The 20,325-nt window shown below is 39.0% G+C and overlaps 1 protein-coding gene across 1 annotated transcript in view; it reads right to left on the bottom strand.

Moving 5' to 3' along the window:
* Wdr36 (WD repeat domain 36) overlaps window positions 1–19,106 on the bottom strand; it is a 28,243-nt gene extending 9,137 nt beyond the window's left edge. The window contains 16 exon segments of the mRNA NM_001400815.1: window positions 1,704–1,783; window positions 3,771–3,879; window positions 4,145–4,310; window positions 4,695–4,809; window positions 5,936–6,081; window positions 7,391–7,477; window positions 8,111–8,176; window positions 8,766–8,886; window positions 9,171–9,346; window positions 9,501–9,633; window positions 10,796–10,850; window positions 12,400–12,532; window positions 14,519–14,636; window positions 15,388–15,488; window positions 16,964–16,991; window positions 18,830–19,106. Of these exon segments, the coding sequence (NP_001387744.1) occupies window positions 1,704–1,783; window positions 3,771–3,879; window positions 4,145–4,310; window positions 4,695–4,809; window positions 5,936–6,081; window positions 7,391–7,477; window positions 8,111–8,176; window positions 8,766–8,886; window positions 9,171–9,346; window positions 9,501–9,633; window positions 10,796–10,850; window positions 12,400–12,532; window positions 14,519–14,636; window positions 15,388–15,488; window positions 16,964–16,991; window positions 18,830–18,991 (1,796 nt within the window). The 5' untranslated portion in view covers window positions 18,992–19,106.
* Window positions 19,107–20,325: the final 1,219 nt, after the last annotated feature.

Here is a 20,325-nt window from a genome sequence, read left to right as displayed (position 1 = left end):
GATGCTTGTCTGCCGAGGTCCCTGAAACTGGAGCCATGGACAAGTGTAAATCACCGTGTGGTGCTGAGGTGTGGGAACTGAGGTGAGGTCCTCTGCAAGAGAGGGTACTTTAACTGCTGACCCAGCTCTCCAGCCTGAGGAGAGTCATTCTTCAGATACTGAGCATGCTAAATAAACGATGAAAATGCCTAATGAAGGAACAACAAGGGACCTCCAAAGATTGCTATCCTGGTATGATTTTGAAGGAGAATCGAAACAATGTAACAGTTTCCTAAGGTTCTATAATAAAATACTAATACTTCCTTATTACCTGTCTTCAAGAGTAAGACACTGGCTCCCTCCTGAGAGCACAACACAAACTGAACAGGGCTAACATGGAAGGCTCTTCCTTCTGTACTCAGCTCAGCTGTTTATAGTAAAATCCCTCTTCATCAAATGACTCAAATCTCTTTAAGGCTTGTTTTCCTAGCTTGTCCAATAGAACCACTAACAGTACCCTGCTTACTAGGCTACCAAGGAAGTACACGCGTGGGAAGTGTAACAGTGTGTGGGTTGACAGTAGACAGCATCAGCTGTATGATACTGCTTTTTAAGTTATTTGCACCACTCCAAATTTAAATCAAAGAATTACTTGGGTTTTTTCTTTAAAAAATATACTTTGTTCAATGGTGATTTCACATTCTTGTAACAACTTGATGTCTTAGTATGTCTTGCTTTCGCATTAACCTTAGTGTTCATCTAAAACACACATACTTTAAAAAAAAAAAGTTGAAAACCTACCAGATTAAATCTACTCAACTAGTTACTGAAAAAAAAAGTTCAGCAAAAATGTTACTGCTGAATCAAAACCTCAAAGCTTTAAACGCAACTTTCAGATCCTGGCTTTCCATTCCAAAGATAAACTTGCTAACAAAAAAGTCACTATTCTTGTTTTAATTCCATAATAGTAGTTTTTAGAAAACTGCAACAAAACTGCCAATGTCTCTAAGTCTCTTCAAACTTCTGACTTTCTGACTTGAAGCAGGAGGCTAACCTGACTGCATTTCCTTCACTCAGGAAGTGGAAGGCGGCACACCTGTGACAGAAGTCCCCGTGATCAAGGTTGGGCTGGCCGTCACCTGGCTTCTTCAGCTGCGTTTACTCTAAATGAGCTGCACATGCTGGAAGGTGGGTGTGTTTTCTGCCTATAGCAAAGTTACTGGGAAATGAGAAATATGGGTTTTTCCTTTTTAAAGGTCAGACTGCTTGTACATGTGTAGTGAACTAATTCCTGAGAATGTGCTGGATTAACAGTGACTTTCACTCTTGAAACACATTTCTGACACTGTCCTATTATTGAGAGAAGTGAGAAAAACAATATTAAAGAAAACCATGGCTTTTGAAACTTGTAATTAAATTCAACTATATGAGCTTTGAACTATAGAAAAAATCCTCAAAATAAAATGCGTCTGGGCTCTACTTAGACTACATAATGGGGTTTCTTAAGATTTACACGAACCACCTCTGTCTCTCTATTTTGCAGGAATGAGCAAGAGAGATTTGCATTTTCCTTGCTATTTTTTGTCATGTTAATGCCTGATACTTAAGATCAACAACATTCTACCAACAAAACCGTGCCAACTTCACAGCTATAAATAACAGGTGAAAGTCACATGTTCAGACAATGACTGAGAAACCGTCTGAAATCTGAAAAGTGAACTCACCACCCTGAGGGAAGGTCCCAAGTCCTAACAGAGCAATCCATCGCCGCACTTATCAACCAACGGCCATCAGGACTGAACGTCTGTAAGACAAACATAATATAACATATAAGAGATATTAGTATGTACATGGATACATGTATATACACAACATACTAAAACATACCTAAAACACACAAAACTTGAAAAGATTTTAGGCTTCATGAAATGATAAAGTGACTATGCAAAATATAAATAAAAATTATATAAATAAAAATGTATTTCCTATATCATTTCTCTGGGACTATTAGGGTTTTAAGTGAATTACAAGTTCATGAAATTAAGAACATTATGCCAATTTTTGCAGCACTGTGTATTTGCCTAAAGAATAGGCTGTGACCACACATCATTACTAAATTAATAAAATTAAAGTAAAATTTAAAAAATATTCATCTATTCTGAGAATAGGTTAAAGATACGCGGCAGTCTAATTTGAGCTATAATTTACACATAAGCTAATACTGTGTCTCTGAAAACTGTCTCTTCTACTACACTCACACTCTGGGACATTATCTAAGTCACTACAACTCTGAAGATAGGGAATGAAAATTCTGCTAAAAATGTTAATAAGGAAATCCCAATTTTACTTGTTGCTATTTCAAAATAACCTTTTCTCCCTTAGTGAAAATTTTATTTCCAAAATAGTTTGAAGCAACAATGATCAAAAATATTTTCAAACACTGAGATAAGGGACTTCTGATGCTACTTTAAGTATCTGTTTCTAGCTATAAAAGGTTGGACAAAGAATCCTTTTCCATGCAGTGCTGAGAATAAGTGGCTTACATAAGAAAAGACCCAAGGCTGTCAGGTTATGGCAGCAGATAATCCAAGAGCTCACGTATAGCGCAGGGATTATTTTATTTCTTATTAGCAAATGTCACTGCAGTAAATCCAATGTGAATTTATTCACAGGCTGCAGCAAGATTACTAAAAATTCAAACTTCAGAGCATCTACATCTCAAATGGGGGAAGGGTGTTTGCAGGCAGCACAGGATGGCAAAAACTAGCTCTTAGAGATAGGTTTGTATTGCAAACACTAACATTCGTTTCACAATGTTAAACAGAAGTGAGTACCTCTGAGTGGGGCAAACTAAAGACAACAGTGGAGAAGTAAAAGCTACAAAGGAGGAAATAGGAAGAGCAAGCTGACAAGGACAGGTTTGTTTTTTTTTTAATGCTACTTCAACATAACACCTCACCCCCACCCTGGCTCCTCCAGATACCGTCAAAACAAAATCTGTCCAAGGCTGATGTTTCCAGTCTTCAAATTACACCATGTAATTCCCTAGCCAATTTCTTCTACTTGTAAAGGAAGAGGGAAAGGACTGTCAGTTCTGACACCTACACTTACTTCTGATTAGGGACATGGTTGTCAACTGCTGGCTTTCTCCTTCAGTAGTTTTATTGTTTTTTTTCTCTTTCCAAATAATGGACTTGTAATTAATACTAAATGAAACCATATACTTAACACAGTCCCCAGCTAACAATTTTAAGGTGTTTAGATTTATTTAAATAAAATATACTTTAGAATCAGCTTATATGTTAGCTATCACACATCACATTCCAGAGAGACTTGATGCAAATGACATCTTATCTTTATTGACCCCCTTCGGGGTTTAGTTACATAAATTCTAGAGTATTAGTACCTGAACAATCATGTTGTCCCAGACTATCATAAATTCATTACAAATAGAAAACACACATAAATTCTCTCAGCTTAGTTTAAAACCAAATGAAACATTCACTCTACAAAGTATATTTAACTTTATTTAAAGTCAAAAATATATTCTGGCATTTATACTTCAATCTGATAGTATCAATTTCTTTAAAAATAATAAACTACACAAAAAAAAACCTATTTCCTAAATTTTTCCTAAAATCTCTTATGAAAATTAGCCTGCAAACTATCATTCATTCTGAAAACCTTCTTGCAATGGGAATAAAGATATTAAAAATAACTGATTCCATTATTTAAATATCTTTATCAAATAGGAGATGAGTAAGGTTATCTGAAAAGCTGTTTTGTTTTACCATGTCATTTATTTGGCCTTGGTGTCCAGAAAACTCTCTGACAATCTTCCTAGTTTCTATGTCGAGAACAGTAATGGAGAAGTCATCCAAGGCAAGGCCCAGGATGCCACTGGGAAGACAAATGCACAAGTTTTAATAAACAAAGACAAAAAACTTTAAAATTTTTAAATTACAAAATTTTTAATTTTGCTAATCAAATATATCTTTCAAGAAATAAAACTATACAGTTATTTACTAAATTGCTCTTGATTTCTTCCCACCTGGTAATGTGCTTTAGTTAGGAGTCTCACTGAAACATCCCAGGAAGCCCTTGTTAGTACCAGAAGCTTTACCTGTCCCTATGTAGAAGCCCTTGTTAGTACCAGAGGCTTTACCTGTCCCTGTGCAGCAGCATCACATTTGGAGGTGAATCAAGGCTCAGAGAGTGGACCAAAACCTTGCTTTTGAAGTTCCAGAATTTGAGCAACCGTTCACTTCCGGCTGTAATTGCCAGCTGGTTCAATCCATCCACGGCGACACCTCTGACAGAGCCGGCATGAGCTTTTTAAACAAAGAAAAGAGAAGTCAGGATTGGCAGTATACGGCCAAACAATACAGCAAGAGAGATTTCTTTATCTGAATACCTGATGTCCCATTATTGATAAAGCCTAAAATCTTGAAGTTAAACTGAATTACAAAGCAGGGAGACAACTCTAGTTATTAGGCTGTTAAGGCAAAACCAATTGATGCCATGACAGAGAATTGAATAGTTAATATTTGTCTAAAGCAAAGAAGAAAAATCATTTGGATCTACTTTCCCCTAATCTATTCGTGACTCCCCCCCTTGAATATTTTAAAGTGGTTTATATCAAATATAACAGTATGTGTCAGATGGAGTAGAAACCCATCTAAACTTTATATTTAAAAGCGCAAAAAATTCAATACCTTTCTCATCTCCAAAACTTCCTCGATGTATACCAGACTGCATGTTGTACACATCCACGGCTCCCGAGGAGAGGCCAATTATTGCAAAGTTTCCACAGGAAGTTATATCTACTGCCTTCAGTCAAGGAAAAGAAAGGGGGGGGGTGTTATTGCTTTTATTATATATCATCGTTTCCAAAGTTTTTTCAATTTATTATGTCTCATCTTGATTTATTAGTTTTCTTAAATGTATTATATTACAGTATAAAATTCTAGTTCCATTTTAAATAAGTATGAAGAAATTATCTAAGGAGGGTTAGGTGGTGGTGTCACATGCCTTTAATCCTAGCACTCAGGAGGCAGACGCAGACAGATCTCTGAGTTTGAGGCCAACCTGGTCTACAGAGTGAGTCCCAGGACAGCCAGGGCTACAGAGACAAACACCGTTTCAAAAAACAAGGAATAGAAAAAAAAGGAAAGGGGAATAATATAGAAAATATCTGAAAGAAACTGGAACATTTTTACTGCTTGTATGAGAATTGTTATTTAAAGCTATACAGGTAAACTTCCTAAAGAAGCTTAAGATTTCTGAGGTTTAGAAACCCATAAAAAGCTTAAGCCTTGCTCTTCGTATAAGAAAATCCTGCACACACTTATAAAGCAATTTGCACACAGTAGGGTGAAATGTTAAATTATACTCTGATAAGCATTTCCAAAAGCATTTCCACTAAGGATCATCAGAGTGAGCGAGTTCATCACGGTTGCAAGATGCAAGATGGATATGCAAATGTAAATTCTATCTTATTTACTAGTAATCAGTACAATTAAAAGCAATTCCACTATAAAAGCAAGCATTTAAAAAAACCAAAATCCCAATTGTTGTTTCTGTAATATTCATAGGAACAAAAGAGCCAAACTAGTCTTCAGAGAGAACAGCGCTGGAGGAATCACTTTCTAAAGGTTGAAAGACAACAGCTGTTATGAAGAGACACAAAGAGCCCAGGACCACACGAAAACACGCTTGACAGCACGAGTCGTTCAGGAAATGCAGATCAAAGCCATAGGGAGACAGTACTTTATTTCAAATTCCAAATTAAATAAAATCTCTACAAGTCAGAAAGGTTGATACTGTTAAGGCACTGTATCTCCAAAGTTAAACCCTGTTTTGTGTTTTTACTCCATCAGGAGTCTTAGTAAACTTGAAACAAAACTAGCTTAGGGTGTTTCTAAGGAGAATTAAACACTAATCAACAGTCACTTACTGTGGCAGTGGCGCTGTTTGCCTTTACGTTTTTTGGCTTGAGGAAATAAGCACCTATTGTAGATCTCTGGTAATTCCAGGTTGAGCAAGACAGCTTACCTTGATGGCAAGCAATGACACCATCCCAGTCACTTTGGCGAGCTTCCTCTTAAACACAATAAAATCAAAAATCAAAATGCTTGTTCGGGAGAAATGCATTCACTTATGAGCTAGGCACATATGGTACCAAGACACAATAGTAAAACAAACAGGTTACTTTAACAATAATCAACTTCCCAACCTAATGGATTATAAACAAGTAAAAATCATATTATTTTACAGTTTGATATAAGCAACATAAAATAGCTAAATGAAGCTAATACATCTCACCGTAAATTTTGGTGAGAAAAAATTATAATAATAAAGTATGATAGCATGGCAGTGTTTTCTAAGGGGACTCAGGAAGAGCTTGCTGAAATTTTAGAATAAAAATAATAGCTCACTCAGGATGGGTAGGAAAACAGAAATTAGCAGGCAAGAGAGGCCCTATAGGTAGGGGCCCAGGAGTGACTACGTAGGGGTTGGAGTGAGAGGACAGTGAAGAGCACTGGCTGCCCTTCACAGGACCCAGGTTTGATTCCCAGGGGCCACATGGTGACTCACAACCACCTGTAACTCCAGTTCCAAGGGATCTAAGTCCTTTTTCTGGCCTCCATGGGCACCCGGCACATTTGTGGTATACATATATACATGCAGGTAAAACAACCATACACATTAAAAAATGAATTAAAAATTTTAAGTATTAAAAACTAAAAATAACTGAAGAGCAAGTAGATGCCATATTTTCTTGAAAGAGGTAGGAGAAGAAAAAAACTAGCCAAAATACAAGAATCTTGAAAGGCAGGTTTAGAAGATGTGGTGGGCTGAGGAGGAATGGCCCCCATAGACCCATGTGTTTGAATGCCTGGCACACAGGGAGGGGCACTATTAGGAGGTGTGGTCTTGTTGGAGGAAGTGTGTTACTGCCGGGGTGGGTTCTGAGGTTTCATGTATACTCAAGCCACACTCATTGTGACACAGTCTCCTGCTGTCTGCAGACCAAGATGCAGAACCCTCAGCCCCTTCTCCAGCACCATGTGTGCCTGGATGCTGCCAGGCTTCCCACCACCACAGCAATGGACTGCACCTCTGAACCTGTAGCCAGCCCCAATTCAATGTTTTCCTTTAAAGACTTGCCATGGTCATGGTGTCTCGTCACAGCAATAGAGCCCTTAAGACAGGAACTATAACACCAAATGTTACTAATGGGTGTTACTAAAAAATGAGATTAACCCAATTCTTGCTAAAGGTAACTTTTTTGGTGTTCACACAAGACCAGCATTCATTTGAAGTCACCTTCTGAACATTTAATATACAGAGAAGTTTATTAAAATAAAGGATACAAAGACAAAAATACAATGAATTTCTAGGTACTCACCAGCAGCAAATTGTGTGATAGGTGGAAGTCTTACTGACATAGTGTTCTGAAGTCCTTTACGTTTAACTATTTTTTTGTTTACTAATCCTAGGGTTGGGTAAAAGGAACAATAGGAAAGTTCCTTAATGAAAAAAGTATATTAAGAGAAGTTTTTATTGTTACAACAAGTCTATACAACAAGATATTCCCAATTAAGTCAGAGGCAAAGCATAGCTGTTATTACCACTACCAGTAAATAATTTCTGAAGTCAGTCATGAAAATAACTATATGAAATAGCAGAAAAAGAATTTCAAAGATACTATGGTCAGAGTCGAATGAACCAAAAAGTGCCGGTATAGTCTCACTGGGATATTATAGAACCAATACAAAGGGAACCGAGTTAAGTGGCCAACACTATAGCAGCATCAGATAAAAATACAGTTTTAGAAATGTTCATGCACAACAGCCAAAAGCCAGTGAAGTGCCACTAAGTGCCACTAAGTGTGGCAGCGCCATGAGAACTCAAGCCTTCTGTGAAGACCACACCCTCCTAGGTGAGAAAAGCTGCGAATATAGAAATAGGCATGCAAGGGCACTTGTCTAATAACGCCTCCTCCACCCACTTTTCCCAGTATTGCCCAAGAAGAGAGATGAACTAATGGGCCTTCCTTCAGAACCTTGAACTTAGTTCCTTTCTGTTTTCTGACTAGCAGCTTGTTTTCTGTCTTGCAATGACTTACCATGCCCCAAGCTCTTGTTGAATTTTTCATGAACTGTAGAAAATGACTGTAGAGTCCCGTCTTGACCTATTAATATGAACAGAAAACCCAGTCAGATCACCAAAACAGCAGAACATGCCTGTCAGAAAATAGGCCAAGATGAAGTCCTGTGAGAATTGAGTACTTGTGAGAAAACTAAGAAAACAAAGTCTTGTGACCTCAGCTTTTTTAAAACACAGAACTGTTCTTGAGTAGGTTTTCATGCTCCTCTCCGGTGTAGCAGACAGGAGTCAGTTTACCTCAGCTAATGTTATTTATCTGCCTCTATGGAAAGATGTTTTCACCATGTGTGTCTTGTCCTTGTGACTGACACCTTACTCGTGACTCTTCTTAACCCTCAGACTTTAAGTCCCCTGATCCTCTGAGTGAAGTTGGCTACTGCATGACTTTTGTTGTATCAGTTTTAGGCCCAGCTCTTTCAGGTTCAACCACCAACTAGAGGGGTGAACAATGCCAATCCTGGAGGTTGGAAAGCTAGCCCCTATGAAAAGCCACAACAATTTGCAACACTTCAAAGAGCCATTTAAAAGGAAGAAAGCATTTGTAAACCAACTGAATACTGAGTTCCCGGCTCTTAATGTTTATGCAAAGTAAATGTTAGAAATCACAAACTTACTTGCACTTAAAATCTGCTGTCCATTTTGTCCATAATATCTAATCTTGGTAAGAGACGCACTATGTCCCATTCTTAATCTCAACAGCCGTCCTTCACCTGTCGGGCCATCAAATATCCATATCTACAAAGAAATACAGTGTAAGTTCCTTCAACCATGTGCCATCTGCAGGTACTTAAGTCACCCTTGTAAACTTATTAGCCAAGGCTGGGCAGTGCCTGCACTGAAGACTCAGCTGTATTCTTACCCACTTCGCTGCAATCATGCACCATGCTATGCTTTTACTTCCTCTCTCCAATCTCATCCCACGTTCTCTCACTCACAAGTCCAAGGCTGAGCTACTAAAACAAACTAGAATTATCCCAGCCCACATGCACTCAGAAGACGACAACAATAATCGTTAATACCCTAAGAGCATTATCAGCGCCATTTGTAACAAGCAACGGCTCTCTATGAAGAAATGTCAGCCCAGATATTGCTGTAGAGTGTGCATTTCTCATTTGATTAATTAATTTTTTATCTTCCAGATCCCAGAGTCCAATATGGCCACACGGGCTTCCAGCTGCCATTATTGGATGACCATCTGTTAATGAAACAAAATATTAACAAAAACATCTGAAGATACCGCCCACATTTGTCTTCTTTAATATTATGATTTTTATTAAACTACAAGAAAATATGTTTTAAAAAATGAATAGGTACTCTTAACTCTAATGATTTAGTAAGTTAAACGTTACCTGTCCGAAATGAAATGGAAGTAATGGGTCCCCAATCCTGATGGAACTTCATTAATGTTTCATCAAACTTAATGTTGTGAATGACAACTTGACCAGACACAAGACCAATGGCCACCACGTCCACAGCTGGTGCCTGAAAATTAAATGACTCAGCCTCTTATTTTCCTAAACAATGTAGCTTCTTAATGATGCATACTATTATATGCTATCAAAAGAAATGAATACCTTGTAAAAGGGAGAAGAAAAACCCACTAATACTATCATGCTGGCATTACCAGTTATTAACATTCAAGTATTTAACAATGTGTTTTCCAAATTAGTTCCTAGAATTAGATTTTGCTAATCAGTCTCTTCCCTACCCTTAAACATGCTGACTTGTTTAGAAAACAGTTACACAGAAAAGAAGATTGTATGTGAATTCACTAAAATTTCTGACTAGAAAAAATGGGGGAGAAAGGTCAAATCTTCAAAACATGGAAACCTAGGCAGCCAGCTTTACAAAAGAAAATAGGGAAAATCTAGAAAACATGCTAACCTTTCATAATCAGTCTGCTCCAACATTAACAGTCAATGATTAGAATGGCTCTTGTACCGGTCTAACAGAGAAGGCTTCACTTACAAGCTTTGGTCTTACCACAGACGAATATGAGTCGGGCTATCCATTTCCTAACAGGCTATTAATGCCTACTACATGATAGACCCTGGAAGCTAAGGCTAACAGAACAGGATCCCTGCCCTCCTGATACTTGCTGGAGTCTCCAGGGGACATCATCAAAACCGAGCAAAGTCAATGGCAGAATGCAATGCCTAAGCTGGGGTAAGCAGTGCGTGTTTAAAGCAGAGGCTGTACCAGCAGATATTCTGCAGGTTCACTGTGCACACACTTGGCTGACCAAACATGAAAACAAAAGCATTGTTTATGGACGTCTACTATCTTATAAACATCAGAATTTGGGTCCCAATTATCTCGAACAGGAAAGTACAATATCCTGATGAATTCCTCTGTATGGCCACAGTCTCACTTCTACCATAGTTATCTCATTTCTGTTCTACATAAGGCACTAAATGACATGCTCAAAGGAAGTTCCAAGCACAGAAGATTACACAAACCTTTATAGCAAAGATATGTCTTATTTTCAATTACGTTTCTAGAACACTATTTCCTCAGGTTAACAGTTTAAAGAGAAACAAAGCTAAGTATTAATGTTTATTTACGTCTACAAACACGGTTATTCTCGGAGAGTAAGAGTATCTCCTTCTAGTCTTGTTACTTTTTTAATTAAAAAAATACTCACCTGCTGAAGAGCTGTTACTCCCACCTTCCATCCTGGAAATGTATATAGAAGTTTACTACAAGAAGAAAGAGATGATTATTTTTTTAAAGGAAAACAAATCAACCTGTGTTTAACAAAAATAACAGGTGCAGTTTATTATTTTTATTATTTTAATCAAGAGGTACTACACATTTTTAAAGGATACTTTTCTTTTATGTATATAGGGGTTTGCCTGCATGTAATATATGTGTATATGTGTACCCCATGTTTGCAGTGCCCTAGAGTCCAGAAGAGCAAAGTGTAGCTTGAGTTTGGCTGTCATAAACTACCATGTGGGTGCTGGGGACCAAACCAACGCAGGTCCTTGGGACCCAGGTGCTATTTAGTCAATTCTTGCTCCAGCACTCCCTGTTTTCAAAACATAGGTTACTTACTCAGTGCTTAAAATGTAATCAGAGAAAGTAAAGGCTATCAGCATTTACCATTCTCCAGAAACAAAAGAGAGATAATGAAGCTAAGTAAGTAATGGAGTTCAGATGGATATCAGCCCTGCAGGCTGTAACTTCTTACTCTTAGAAAAATAGCATGATAAACAAGAGCCACTTTACAGTGCAGGAACAAGAATGAGATAGGAATTTCATTCTCATTATAATCTCATTCTTTCTAGAAACATTACCAGTGATAGGAGTAGTATTTATATATTACAGGAATTATACAGGACAAATTCTGATGCTGCCCTAGGTTTCAAAATCTAACCAACAATAAAAGAAGGTCACGAACCAAAGATATCTGAAACCATAATGATCACCAAAATATTAAATCATGCGTCCCCATGTACAAATGGACGGAGTTTAGATTGTTCAATAACTATGCAAAAGATAAGAACAGCAAATGATTAAGGAAAGTCTAAGAAAATAGCCTTACGGATAGAAACGGATCTTGGTGGAACCTGGCACAGGGTAGGCAGTCAATGGTATTCAGCTGAACTAAATACTGATTGAAAACTAGGAACTAGGATTAACATCAAACCTAGCCTTTGCAGATCTATAAAGGCTTCACAAAGGACAACTGGGAAGACTCAAATATTTTATGAGTACATGCGAGTGCCCCATATATGTATGTTCACACATTCACGCTTGGTACCTGAGGAGGAGGGCGTTGCATCCCCTGGAACTGTAGTTACAGGCAGTTGTGAACCACCTGATGTGGGTGCTGGTAACCAAGCCCAGGTCCTCTGTAAGAGCAGAAAATGCTCTTAACTACTGTGCCATCTCTCCAGTCCCTTGTTTGCTTTTTAAAATACTATTTAAAGGTTGAGCTGCCTTCCCTCCTCTTTGGATAAGTTTTTGAATAACAGATAAATATATATTTAAAATCATTTAGGCAGTCTTCTATCTCTACTAATAGTAGGTCTTCACCAGAGTGGAAGGAAGTAAAATAACTTCTGTTTAAAAAGCATTTCTACTAGTCACTGTCCGACTACTTTATTGGGCCATTAGTACATACTGTTCAATGGCCACTTATGATGCCACCCACCGTGTACCAGGACAATACAGCTCTCATATGCTGTCAGGGGCCATATTTCAAAGGTAGCAGAACTAAAAGCATTTAGAATAAGTGCTTACTTGGACTTTATATTCCATAACTGTAGGCTTCCCTGCTCACTGCCCAGGAGAACTTTATTCAAGTAGGTGCTTGGATGCAAAATTGTAGAAATTTTAAAAACTGACTTATCAAAAGTCAACTGAAGGTACTCTTCTACAAAAGTAAAAGTTATTAACAACATTATTTATGAAACATATACTACACATATACTACATGCAAGTAAATATAACATACCAGAGACAATATAAATAAATCAAAGACTTACATTTTATAAACACTTATTTTTAAAGATTACTAATCTTGTGTGTGTGATGAGCACACATGTGCCCATTGTGCATGTGGGAGCCAGAAGCCAGCCCAGAGGAGCCGGTTCTCTCGTGCCACCATGCAGGACTGATGCAGACACGGGTTTGGAGGCTAATGCCCTTATCTGCTGAGCCATCTCACCTGCCCTTTATCCAATAAATATTTCTAAAAAAATGTGATAGGGCAACTTGTAAACGTCATTTAGAGTATTAAGATCTAGTGTAAATATTATTACTCGAAATTATACTGCCAAATTGCCAAAGTGATTTATAGAAAGGATTAAAAATGACCTTGGACATTGGGATCTCTGTAATTCCATAAAGAATCAGGAGAGAATGTTCCAAATAAAACAAAGTATCTGATTTCTGAGCAGCTCTAACAGCCACTGAAAGAAAATGCAAAGAGGGACACCTCATCAAGACCGACCGTAACGAGCACACACTTCCTCAGAGGCTCTCTATGAAGAAGGCACAAGCTAACCCTGCACATGGGGGCGTCACAGCCACAGTCACTCCCTATGAAGAAGGCACAAGCTAACCCTGCACACTGGGGGCGTCACAGTCACAGTCACTCCCTATGAAGAAGGCACAAGCTAACCTTGCACATGGGGGCGGTCACAGCCACAGTCACTCCCTATGAAGAAGGCACAAGCTAACCCTGCACACTGGGGGCATGGCACAGCCTGCTGACAACCAAAGACCTCTTAGAAACTGGATGCTTACTACACTTAAAATTCCTCTTTATTTTGGTTTTTATTTTAATTTGTGATTAAAACGATGTTATAATAAACTTCACAAAAATTTAGTATCAAAGAAGGCACAGTGGAAGGAGAAATATAGGGAAGTGTGTCCAAACTTTGGACTACTACTTTAAGGGATCCTTGCCTTTTTGTACCAGCAGGTTTACTTAAAAATCACTAAAAATAGCTTCATGAAGAATCTACTTCATTGTGCTGTTGTAACAGCAACATAATATCTGGGCATTGGCATCCAGGAAAAACCAGATTCTGAGACCTTAACAGTGCCTGACTTCATAGGAAATACTTCTCTTACGTGAACCAAGAGAAAACAAAGGATACTAATTCAATGAGGACACAGTACACCTCTAAGGAGACACTCTAAAGAAAGATAGTTACTAATAACAAACACACTAACTGTTCAATGGATCACAGAGAGGGAATAGTAACTTAAAACACAAACAGGTAAGTCAATAGACCCAGTTTAGGATGGAGCCATGAGGGGCTGGGGATTTAGCTCAGTGGTAGAGCGCTTACCTAGGAAGCGCAAGGCCCTGGGTTCGGTCCCCAGCTCCGAAAAAAAGAACCAAAAAAAAAAGGATGGAGCCATGATACCTTAAGGAAAGCTAGCAATACCCTGGTGGTAGGTAAAGTAACAGTTGGAAATCCCACACTCACACTGCAAAGCAGTATCAGGTAAACGGAGTCCCATCCTTGAAAAAGAATGAATTTTCCCTCAGATTACAGGATCTTCAATCTTACAACCGTAATTTTCTCTAAAGATGAAGATATTACCCAGGAATGACTCAAGTGTGAATGTGTATCCAAAAGACTTCAGAGAGAACCACATCCTAACACATCACCAAGCTTGGAGAGCTACGATGGGGATGTGTTAGCTGAGACGAGCATATGTAACGCACTGCAAGTGCTCACAGTCTAGGAAATTGCTTACTCAGACCTTTTCCACACACACTAAATATTCTCAGTGCTTTAATGTGTACATGTGAAAACTTATATACAACTTATGGTTTTTATAAGATTTTTAGCTACGTACATAAGTACATATAATATCCCAAGGTAAAGAAATAAAGTCTTACCTTCTGAATAAATGTGCCAAATAATAAGAACGCTGTCAGTATCCACTGAGATTACATGATCCCCAAAGGGTTGCAATAGATGGATTTCTGCTTTATGGCCCTTAAAAGTATGTACTATCTATAAATGCCAAAGTGTAAAAGAGGTCCATGTTACTTAGTCTATCACATAATTCTATCACATTATCCAGAAAGCATATTAACAATTAAAATACTCATGTTAGGAAGTGTACTCCAACTCCTGACTGAGATTAAAATCCTGAAATATTAAGGAGCCAGGCCTGTTCAGCTGCTGGCTCAGGCCACTCCATGATAAGGAAGGAAGGAATGGAGTAGGAAGACATCAGAAATGTGAGCTAGAGCTCTCCACTGCAGTTAGAAAAGTGGCCTGTGTACTGCATACACTGTATCCTCTTCCCCAGTGCTACCAGAGCAGCACCACACACCCTAGAGAAACGGTGTAATACAGAAGGCTGGCCTCCACAGATTCCTCCATTAGTGACTTCCAGCTGATATGGGGAGAATAGGGGTAGACTATTTTTTTGCCTTATACTTTTCTGCTTTGACAAAGAAGCTCTTTACAGTAGCTGTCCTTCCACAGCTAAATTCTTTACTCTTCCTAGTGGGGACTTTAGTCCCCACTTGGGTCTAATAAATCTAGTTTTTGTCTTGGTCCTTTGCCTCAAGACATAGTCAGCTTCCCCACAGCGTTGTCCCCTGACCCCTGCGCATACAGTGACTGCGGTCACTTTATTACATTGTCTTCATCTCCTGTAGACCCACTCGCTCTCTCACATGAAACCCATCTTCTCTTCCACTAGAACTGCCATAAGAGGGGAACTAAAGAAAGTGAAGTAGTTCGTGATACAAACCTCTTTATTACGGGCAAATGCAGAGAAAACGTTCCCATAGGCAGCAAAGACTAGCCTCCCATCGGCTGCCATGCAACAGATGTCCTGTGGAACAGAGTTACCTAGGGAAAAACGAAAGATAAATGTGGGCTGTTAAGATTGTGAAATGACTAGAAATCTTAAATATACATAAAATACTTTTATGACTATAATTCAAAGCTATATATTTAAACAAAAATGAGAATCAGTATAAAATTTTGACTTCAATATCATAAATATGTATCTTGTGCAGATATAACAGAATTCAAAAGAAAGAAAAGGCTTTGTGAGAAGTTAGGGAAAAAATTAGCACCTAACATATAAATTGGCATTTGTACATCTAAGTAGGTATCACTGTAAACAATATAAAGCTTATTACTACAAAAAAATTTAAAAGTAAATTGTAACTTGGACTAACCCTGAAAGACTCCATACAGTATTCTATATGCTGGCCCCTACGATAATTACTTATTGTTTCTACTCAAGTCTTTCCCAAAGTAAATATGCCTCTTACCTCTCTCTAGCCCTTCCACATGATACCACTTCCTAAGTCCTCTTTCACATCTGTGATCACACTGCCCTTTCTTTCTCGCTCCTCTCAGGACTAAAGAGCTTAGTAAATAGAGGACTGATTGCTGTAGGTACTTTTTATCTCCAGTGTATGCTCCAATTTGGAATTTACATTTCACAACAGTATTTCTGTAGAACTAACTACCAATTCACTTTCTTACTCAACTTAGTTTTACTCTCTTCTGTTTATTTACTTAAACAAAAAACAAAGCACACAGGGTTTTTCAGACATATACAACGAGTTCCTTACGTCTCGTACCTCACAAGGATTGCTGTGTACATAAAGCCAGTCTCTGAGCTGCCAAGCCCACAAGTCTATTAAACCGCTCTCAGAAAAGTAAATGCACTTCTCACGGAGAACAACAATCTAAATTGAGACTTTTTTTAATAGCAGAAGGAACAAACACAGGAGCTGGTCCTTCTACAACTAAACTCCTTTCTCCTCCAGGTCTCCCATCCCCACCAGTATCCAACAACTCTACTCTTTGCCTTGGTCCTTTGGCCCAAGGGGTAGTCAGTTTCCCCACAGCTCATATCCGTGCTAAAAGAGACATTCTGAAGGATAAAGGGACAATCAGTCTCTCGGTGCACATTAATTTTAAGTGCTCCAACACAGCACTGAGAAGTCAGCACACATCATTCACTGTTATTCCTGACAAAGTGCCTGAGTCCAGAATACTCAGTGAAAATTATTAAATAAGCAAAGTTAAATAACTGAACTTGTCATAAGCAATGAAAATGAATTTGAGTTGAATAATATCTGCTTAGTGTGTGCAAGGCCCAAAGGGTTTAATTCCCATCACAGAAAAAAGAATGAGTCATTTAAAAAGCCCTGTAGATCATAAAAACAAGTTCTAATGACTGCACCTGAGGGACACAACAGCAGACAGTAACGCATACCCTGTCCTGCCCTTATCATTATCATTAAGGACAAAATGAAACTACCAAATAGAGCAACAAGGACAAATTCACAAGAAAGAACACTTACTTACTGCAACCAGACTAAGTTTCTGAACCTGTTTTTACAAAAGAAAAAGAAGAATTAAATGCATTTTCATTAGCAAAAACAATTACAATATCTAAGACCCCCAAATTGAGTCATTACCTCCTACATAAATTTGCTACACTATCCTTTCCGAAGGGAGGTTCTCACTGACCCTAACTCTTTTTTATTTACAATGCTTGTCAAATCAGCCATAAGTAATAAATGTACCTGGGTGGACTCCAATATTGTGTGGGCATTTGATGATATGAAAATATTTTGATTTTCCTCCAACTTTTATAAAAACATGAAAACCACTCGTGATTCCTGGAGCATACAAAAACAGTGGGTATGACTAGTTTGCATCTTGGTATGTGGGTGGTAATCCAGCTGTGTGACATTAACTACTGTGTGGCCTAGAATTCGCCCTTCTGAGAAAAATGGGGGTTGGGAACTAGAATTTATATGCGTATTATAGGGTCATTCAAAGAGATTTTGAATAAACATGTAATACAGAATGGGGCCAATTATACAGTAAATGTTCAATAAATATTAGCTATCCAAAATATATCCTACCCAAAATTCTGTCTTAAGTTTCTTGTATAATAAGCTAATCTGTGGGAGGTCTGAGGGCAGAGTAAAGGCTGGAAAAGAGAGAAATGGTGGACCAAGTCAGCCTACAAATGTCCTGAGCAGATCAGTGACGTCAACACAACAGGTTCATATTTTACCTCTTAAGCTATCTCCAGTTTCAGACAATGCACTGATTGGTTTGACCAGCATAGGGTCTGCCAACATGTCACACTGTTGTGGTAAAAGTAAATATAAAAAATTCACCACAGGTTAGAACAAAAAGAGATCTGACTTTTTTTTTTTTTTTAATCAGTAAACTTCAATACACAGACAAGCAGAAGGGTGTGTTACTTTTCTAACTACAGGATGCGTCTGGAAGCAGAGCAGGGGTAAATGTGTTTACGGGTAACAGAGTAGCAAGAGAGCCCTTGACTCCAGACAATTTCAGGAACTTTTAACTGAGAAAAAGAAAGGTTTACACTTCAGCTAGAAAACTTCAACAAAAAGACCAAAGGTTGCAAGCAAGGAGGAAGCATCAAGACATGCTTCTACAGGCTGAAGAAGCTCATAACCCACTCTTCTCCACGGTACTAAACCGGCTACGAAACCCAACTGCTCTTCAGTCACACCTGGCATTAACGCCTGCCTCCCAGCCTCTACCTGTCCCTTAACAATTTCAAGGGCTAATAGGCTATTAAAAGTTACACACCATCTTTAAGAGGAAAGACCTTGGCAAGTAACTTAATTCTTCTAAGACTCAAGGTTGCTACCAGATAGTGAAATCAACCCTGAGTGTCTACGGTTTCATTTAAGACTGGTGCTATAATGCTCAAACACGAAGGGAAATTGAATAGCTATTAATATGAAAGGGCCCCCTCAATCTTTATCTCACCGTCTCTACTTCTTTTACTGTTTTAGTCTGAATCTCCAACCTTTTTTTTTTTTTTTTTTGGTGGCCAATTATATAATAGTAATGTCTAAGAAGTCGTCTTCTTGTGGAAAAATTATGACCGAGGGATAGGGTCTTGCTTTAGTTGTTCATGCCTAAGGGTTTGTAAACGGATATACTGTCCCCAAACTGGCATGTTCTGTAGTTTTTTTCCTGAGCCAGAAGATTCCTCCGAAACCCGCCCCCAGGTTAACTGCAAGCGCACAAGGATGCTATGAGGATAGCACAACAGGGAAGGATTACGTAAGACAGGGCGGCAAAAAGGGAAACCCTAGGTAGGTGGGGGGCGAACGTGGGACTACACCGAGGCAGTTCTGGTTCCTGGGAAGCGGGTGGAGGAAATCACTCACGTCATATGTGTGGAAGCTCTTGCCTACGCAAGTCGTCACGTAGAAGCGGCGCTTGAGCGCGTTGTACCGCACCACGTGTGGAATGTCGTTGCTGAACAACCCCAAGGCCCGGAACCCCGCGAAAAGCACGCTGGCCGTGCGGCCTTCCACAGCGCTCTCCATCTCCGCCGTAGACCGGGCTCCGCTCAGCTCGCGGCCGGGTGGAAAGTGCTCACCAGGCGCTCCAGCAAGCCTCGTGAGAAGCCTATGCCGGAGTAAATTGAGGAGTGCTTCCGGGATCCGGTGCAGTGTAACATAAAATTAGCTCCCCTCGGAGCCCGCGGCCAAGTGGAACTTTGGTTCCGCAAGTGGTTTGTTAGTGAATTTCTCCGTTTCCTCTTGTTTGAGGGGGAACCACTTTCAGGCGGGTCGTTGGAGTAGCAGTTGCGATCGAAGTAAAATACACAACAGCGTGGAAATGACTTTAATGACTTAAGTGGAAGAGACAAAAACTGGAATTATAAAGGGAGTAAAACCAAGACATCACAGGATATTCGTTAGGAAATTGTTAAAAAGTTAATGTCGGGCGTGGTAGTGAACGCCTTTAATCTCCAGGGAGGCATAGGCAGGCAGATCTCCAAGCTGCCGGGTCTACAATAGTTTCAAGACAGCCAAGGCTACATGCCCAGACCCCGTCTATAAACAAACAAGTAAACAAATAATGGACATTAACTTTAATTGCTAGTAATATCGTGTTTTTCAAATTCTTTATGGGTTGGGCATGTACACTGACGTATGTACACACGAATGATGTAGCAGCTGTGGTAACTCATTCCTGTAAGCAGCAGCAGGGAGGAGGAGGAACCTGGTGTGTTGAAGGCCAGCCTGGGCTGTAGAGTGGGTTCTACACCAGCTTGAACTAAATAGAGAGGCCTGGAAAAGCAATATGATGTGTAAGAATTTATTGCAGGGTAACTGGGAATGGAACTGTTTAGATGAAATAAGATCGATAATTGTCGAAGTTATAAAATAATGTAAGAATCCATCATATTAATCTTTGTGGTTAATCATAGCACTCAGGAGGCAAGGGCAGGCAAATAAATCTCTTTTTTATGTCTTAGGCCAGCCAGGGCCACATAATGTGAAGTGTCTGTTTGTCTGTGTGGTCTCTCTCTCCAGTTCTCTGTCTTACCCTCACTCCTTGCCCCCATTATCTATATATCCATATGTGCCTTGGTATAAGACTGAAACTTTCCAAAAAAAATATATTTTCTGGTAGGGCCAGATGACTCAGCATGTAGAAACCTTTGAGGGCAAGCCTGAATTTGATCCCTAGAATGCACATGGTAGAATAAGAGAACCCACCCCAGAAAACTGTGTTCTAACCACCATCCCACACACTGACATATGTGCCTTTACCCAAATATATAACTCTTAAACTTTAAACTAGTTAAACAAACATTTTCTGGGGCCAGAGAGATGGCTCACTTGATAAAAATGCCTGCTTGCAAGCAGGA

Source organism: Rattus norvegicus, chromosome 18, assembly GCF_021556685.1.
Source record: "Rattus norvegicus strain SHRSP/BbbUtx chromosome 18, alternate assembly SHRSP_T2T, whole genome shotgun sequence".
Classification (NCBI taxonomy): Eukaryota; Metazoa; Chordata; class Mammalia; order Rodentia; family Muridae; genus Rattus; species Rattus norvegicus.
This window is presented reverse-complemented; position numbering and strand designations above follow the sequence as displayed.